At 33.7% G+C, this 7,346-nt stretch overlaps 1 protein-coding gene across 1 annotated transcript; it reads left to right on the top strand.

The window, feature by feature from the left end:
* Positions 1 to 3,180: 3,180 nt before the first annotated feature.
* On the top strand, positions 3,181 to 3,855 carry Smp_204300 (uncharacterized protein; the record flags this gene model as incomplete). Its single annotated transcript, XM_018790267.1, has 1 exon — positions 3,181 to 3,855. One exon carries the CDS (start codon positions 3,181 to 3,183, stop codon positions 3,853 to 3,855), a length of 675 nt encoding a protein of 224 aa, XP_018655627.1.
* Positions 3,856 to 7,346: the final 3,491 nt, after the last annotated feature.

Below are 7,346 nucleotides of genomic sequence, written 5' to 3'. Positions count from 1 at the left end.
AGTAAACTGATGTATATACCTGTACTTATAATGGTAACTTTTTGTGTTATATGCATAACTGGCAAAACTATATTATAGTAACAACCTTGGGGCAGAAGGGGGGGGGAATCAATCAGGTTTGAGATAGTGCTTGTAAATTTTCCTATAAAATTTAAAACATAGAATAACATGTATCTTATTAAAAATGAGATTAAACTTGTCTGTAATCAGATTCTAAAGTGATTATATTTGCTATAAACAACTTTTATACAATCACACAGTGAGTTTGATATGGTGCGTAGGCTAAATTAACAGAAATACATACTCTATTATCAGATTGATAGGATTCATGGCGTAATCAATGGTGGTTTTGTGATGATAAAGTATTCTCAAACTCTTACCATATATTCTAACTCTAGCACTCTGAAGCTTAATTGTCTAAGCCCCATATGCTAATCCTGACACTACTACTGCTGATTCCTTACATTGGCACAACTAACTCTAGTATACCCAATCCTATCACTTTTAAATCTAACTTTTCACCTGAACTTTTGATTCTAACCGAACTCCTAATACTTAATCGTAATATTTCTTTGTTTACTTATCATGTTGGCGCTATCAATCTACTATAATGTTGTTACTGTTAATAATAAGTATCTTTTTAACTAATTATTGCTTTCTAATCGGTTGTAAAGCCACTCACAATCATCGTTATAACATAATTTTACTATACAACACAGCTGATGAATATAGGTTTTAAAAAACAATATTGAAAAAACAAAAGTTTACAGAACCCTGTTGAAATATAACGGCAACAAAATTAAACTTTAACATCTATTCACTTAATATTGTTTGTTTGAATCTTCCCATTGATGTTTAGGACTGCAACTGGTCAGTCTCTTATTGACATATGTGCATACTGTGCGTATTGCGTCAATATAGCCTTACATCACAAGCAATGTAAGCTGAGTGGATAACGCGATGGCGTTTGAAGCGAAAAGTACTGGGTTCGAGTCCCAGAGCGAACATCAATTCTGAGATGCAGGTACATCCAGCTGACGAGTCCTAAATAGGACGAAGTATCGCCCATCCTGGATTCCACTGCTAGTCACTATCCATCTTTGTTTAACATCTGTGTTGTACACTGAATATATTAATTAATGTATATAAATATCTTATATGAAATATAAATGAGTTAAGTTAATGATGATCAAAATGATAAGTTTTGTTACGACAATGAAACCATGAATAATGTATTTCCGAAGGGTACGGGAATAAGAAAGAATGTGGTATACATATATATTTAATTTTATTTAAACACATAAATATTGGCACAAAGGGGCACCAGATATATATGCGCCACACAAATCTCATTTGATTTATGTGAGAGCTATGATACTGCCCAGGTGCCCAAACCGAAGCAGGTGGTTTTCTTAGGGGACCAGAACTGGAGCCTTTGACCTAAAGATCTGATCCACAAGGCAATAGAGCATCATGAGGCAATGCAGTTCCATGGTAGCCGATGACCAACGATTGGTTCATACGCCGCCTTATGTTCCCTCAGCATACTGGAGCCCATATACATCACTGGTTTGGAATCAGGGTTTTCCAACTCACCTAGGTGAACTTTCCGTGTCCATCAATCCGGTTAAAGCGTCGGACATTCGGTTTTCGTCCTCTGAATTTCGTAAATAACAATAATGTCGCGGGAAGGCAGTGAGTAGGACTTCCCAGGCAGTGGTTGTATACACGTGGTCATGTGAAGGCATTTGGAGAGAGAGAGCGGACTCTCCCCACGCTCGGCCGTACCAGTGAAGGGTACAGGAATAAGAAAGAATGTGGTGAATATATATATATATATATATATTCAAAACAGTAACGACATTTAATGTGCTTCTTTTGCATTTGCAAGCAAACTGATTAGGATAACTGTACTCTTTTATTGCAGGTTGAAGTGAGGTTATCAGTAATTTTTCCAATATTCTGAGGAAGAGTGAAGTTTAATGCTATGGGTATAAGTTTCACCTTTTTTATCACCAGATATTTTGTTAGGTATTAGGGATTATCTTTATCTTTTTACACCTTTTCGGTATGAGATTAGTTGAGAAGAATCTGTTGAAGATATATATATATATATATATATATATTGGTGCCCCTTTGTACCAATATTTATGTGTTTAAATAAATAAATTATGAATGAATCAATGTTAGACCATCATTGAAAACCTGGAAGCACAAGATGGCCATTTCTACTTAATATGAGATTCCTCAGCATTGCGCGTCTGCAATCTGGCATGCAAGATTCTAACAAAGGATCTTCAATTTCTCATGCAAACGCTTAACCCCATTGGATACTAATCCAGCGATCTATAAGATCATGGATGCACACTGCTGAATAGTCTCACTTACTTAATTTACTTACGCCTATTACCACTCGTTGAGGAGCATAGGTCGAACACCAGCATTCTCCATCCAACCCTATCCCAAACAATCCTTTCCAGTTCACATTCATCCTTTTCATATCTGCTTTTATTTCCTGGTGTAATGTGTTCTTTGGCCTTCCTATTTTACGAGTCTCTTCAGGATTCCAAGTTAGCACTTGTTTCGTGACGTAGTTTGATGATTTCTTCAGTGTATGTCCTATCCACTTTCAACGTCTTTTCTCAATTTCCTCATCAGCTGGAAGCTGGTTTGTTCTCTCCCATAAAACGCTGTTGCTGATAGTATCCGGCCAGTGAATGTTGAGTACTTTGTGTAGACAACTAATTATAAATGCTTGTACCTTCTTGATGATGGTTGTAGTAGTTCAACACTTTTCAACTCCGTACAATAGAACTGACTGTCTTGGAGTTCGTTTTAATGATTCACACTTTGAAATTAGTTGACAGTTGTTTTGAGTTCCATATGTTCTTCAATTATGGGAATGTTGTGCTTGCTTTGCAGATCCTTTCGAAATTCTGAATAGTTTCAAACACAAGGATCAAAAAGTCATACAGTACTTTCAAGTTTTCAATGATAGTCTAATATTGATAAAAGAGATAAATAGAGATAAACATCTATCCTGATTTTTGATTGGTTAATTATCCAATTCAATCATATATATCTATAAATTTATTTATCTTTTTTATAGATTTAATTATTATTGTTATATAAATTTATCAACAATAAATTACTACTACTAATACTACTGATAATATAATAATGCTAAATCCAGATGAACTTGATGCCATTGAAAAATTAAATGAATTATGTGAAAAAGAAGAAAAATTAAATAAACAATCAATAAAAAAGAATCATAAAACTCATCATCATCATCATGAACATCAACACCAACCACATCATCATCATCATCACCATAGCAACAATAATAATAATAATTTATCATCTATATTTCATTGTAGTGAAACACGTACAATTAAATCAACTAATTCATTAAACAATACTACTAATAATACTACTGATAACAATACTACTAATAATAGTAATGATGATCATAATCATTTAATTCCAACTGGTTTACCTAGAATACAAACAAAAATCAGTATTAAAATTTTAAAAACTAATTGTTGTATTACAATTAAATTAGATCCAACTACAATAATGAATACAGTAAAAGCAATGTATAATTTAAATGAACAAATTATTATTATTGGTTATCAACGTTTAATTATATTGAAAACATTAGAACAATTACCAATTACATTTAATGGTATAATTGAACAAAATGATCATTTAAATTATAATTTAATTACATATATTGAACATAAATATAAAATTAATTTAAATATGTATTATTTAAATTCAACACGAGTAAAACAAAAACAAAATATTGTTTATATTATAATACCAAGGAAACTAACATCTGATAATATATAAATCTTATATGTATTACTGTTTTTTTTGGAGGGGGGTGAGGAGTTATGATATTGAATGATACTTCTCTTGATTTAGTACTGTTTTTCTGGTGAGGAGGGGGGTCTGACATTCATTTATATAAATCTTATATTTCTGTCGATTTATTGATTTTTTACTTTTTGGGGGAGGGCGTGTGATATTGAATGATATTTCTCTTGATGGATTACTGTTTTTTTTTTGAGAGGGGGGGTCTGACATTCATTTATATAAATCTTATATTTCTGTCAATTTATTGATTTTTTACTTTTTGGGGGAGGGCGTGTGATATTGAATGATATTTCTCTTGATGGATTACTGTTTTTTTTTGAGAGGGGGGGGGTCTGACATTCGATTATATAAATCTTATATTTCTGTTGATTTATTGATTTTTATTTTTTTTGGGGGGAGGGGGTGTGATACTGAATTATTTCAATATTGTTGCCAAGTGGTAATAAATTGAACACTTGACAGCAACTGTATTAAAATGATCAAAGTTCAATTTTTTTTTTGTTTTCTTCCATATCATGACGCTTGTATATGACTTATTTTTTTTTTATATTGATTGTTTAAATTGTATTAGGTCATTTTTTTATATTGTGATCGCTTTTACATAATTATATAAATTGGATTTACCTCTTTGTTATCATTGTCTAATTTAAGATAATAAAAAGTTTCTTGTAAAGATAAGTTGTTTTCCTTTTTCTGTTATTCATCATTATTTTCAAGTCTCCTTCCAATTGTCCGTTGCAGTGGGTACTTTTTTTTCATTTTCCATCACGATTCTAAATAAGCCCTTGCCTCGTGATGTAGTTTGATGATTTCCGCAATCTTTATCCTATATACTACCAAAATCTTTTTGTAATTTCCTTTTCAGCTGGAAGTTGGTTTATTATCTCCCACAGTAGGTTGTTACTGATAGTATATGGACAACGAATGCATCTATCAGTCGTCCTTCATGCTGCTTTCCCATTCTTCATTTGTCTGATGGATGTGTTGATTTCTTCGATCGTTGGTGGAGTGAGTATGTGCTGCTTCGATGTCCGGTTGATTCGATGGAGCTGACCTATTGAAGAGTTCCTCAAATTGCTCTACCCACCTGTTTCGTTGTTCTTGAATCTCGTTGACTATCTTGCCTTCTTTGTCCTTGACCGGTCTCTAGTTTACTACATTTCCCTACCAGTTTATTCGTTGTGTCACTAGTTGTCCTATATTTGTTTCTGTTGCAGGTTTTTCCCTTGCCGTCGCTAGGTCGTCCACATATTTCTGCTTGTCAACTCTGAAGCCCTTCTTCACTTCTTTGCTTGCTTCTGTGCTAGTTGTTTGTGCTTTGGATTTCTCTATTCAAGGAAGTAGAATTCGAAGTTAACAGAATCAGTCCTACTTTGGTTAAGAAATGACCTTTTAGTTTTCATATGTATATCTAAAATATCTTTATGGTGGTTAGAATGATGTAAACAAAACAAGAATTATGTACACAGAAAGTTTACGCACAAATTTTAAACTTAAAATTGATTAACTAAAAGTTCATCTATGTAACCCTCCATATTTGACTGTTTATGACGCAACTAGATCATGAACTATGAATCTCTTGCTAAACAACGAAATGTGAAGATAATTTAATGTATAGATAATCTATCTAAACGTTATAGAGTCTTATTTATTAACATCTCTGTTCAGTCCTATAAAACAATACATGGAGTAAATTGAAGTACAAAGAGGATAGTGCAAAAGGAGCATATCGATGAATAGTGTGCATTTAGCACTTAAGAGAATGTATATATTACTACACAGCATTCGTTGCTTAGAAGGATAGTGCCGTGTTGAAACGAAGGCTTCAATCTACTGTCCATTAAAACACCTATTATTCAGTGAGGGTGATCGCAGTTCAGTAAATAAATGAGCGAACTGAACCATTATGATTTTAATTTGTGATGTTTTTTGATATCTTGACTGAGATTTGGTTTGTTTTAGTTGGGATGTAGTTACATGCAGCTTAAAAGTTCAAAGTAGTACGAAATGCACATCGTGAGTTGCACTGCAAGCAAGATTTCATTTATTCTATGAATTATCATGGTTTTTTTTATTGGAAGTTGATTAAAATTGCCCACAAAAACCGTAAAATGTTGAGTGATTTTTGAGCTGAAGACTCAAGAGTTTCAGAGAGATCTATGAGGATTGAAAGAACTATAGGATCTTGTTTTGATAGAAACAATATGGATGAGATATCTTGTGTTTTCCAATCGTAAAAACGAGGCGATGGAATAGTTTATTTTTGTGGAAATCCTTCGAATCTTAACAGTGATATGCTGTCACAGATGGAGAATATTCAGTAGGGCATTAAAATTAGTGTAACCTGGAATGACTTTAATGAGTACACTTATCAGGGAAATTACTAAGAGAAATCAGTCAATCTTTAACGAGGTTGGACTTAGTCCACGTTTTCGCATCTCAACGAGAAATCAACACGATGGGTAATAATGTCCAAACATGAGAACTACAGTTCGAAAGGAAAAATTACAAGTGAAAGTTAGAGAATAAATACAACTTTATCATTATGTCAGTCAGATACAACGTAGGACCAGGCACATTTATGCATCGGTCCAAGTTGCCATACCTCGTAAGCACAACGAGATCAACACCAAATTCATAGAAGTAGTTAATTTAATGGTTATAATACATAAAAAAAAGATTGTATATAAGGATATAGTACAAGAAGAAAGACATGAAGCAACTTTAATGTCACGGTTTAAGGGAAGATAAAGAGTGTATACGCCTACGCCATTGTGATCTGTAGTATCGGTTGTTATGTTAAGCCCATATACTTTATTCTAGATACTGGCCAAGCCAATTCACTCATATATTATGAGTCATATTTTGATCTTGTTAATTATTCGCTTATTAACCTTGAGTACTTTTTATAAGAGCGTATATGTGTACCCTTCGTATTCTTCTCATCATATGTTATTCATTTTTGTCTGATTATAAATATTGAGTAATGCTTCTCGTAGCGAGTTGGCTTCCCCGCCATCTCCAGTACGTATTACTTTTGCTTCGCTCTCGAGTTGGCTTCCCAGCCATCTCCAATACGCATTATTATCGCTTCGCTCTCGAGTTGGCTTATCAGCCATCTCCAATGCATGTCACTTATGATTCGCTCGCTTACACTTGCTCATGTGCTCACAGCTTTCTGGTCTGCATCATTCATCAATAAAAATGTAGTTGCCGCTTCCTTTTGCTTTCTGATTTTATACACCGTTAAGATTGGTATAATAACGGTTATCGAAGTGAACTATTATTGAAGCACGGTACTACAGATCGATTCTGAGCCATGTCACATACAGTCTCCAACCATTGAGTACGACAGTCACGCAGACCCCAACCAAGTAGTCTGCATCTACAAACATGGCTCACACCAGAAGTTAGTGACTTCAATGACTGGTGCCACGTTTCGTTTGGCCGCTCCAATACTAGTC

Source organism: Schistosoma mansoni, chromosome W, assembly GCF_000237925.1.
Source record: "Schistosoma mansoni strain Puerto Rico chromosome W, complete genome".
NCBI lineage: Eukaryota > Metazoa > Platyhelminthes > Trematoda > Strigeidida > Schistosomatidae > Schistosoma > Schistosoma mansoni.
This window is presented reverse-complemented; position numbering and strand designations above follow the sequence as displayed.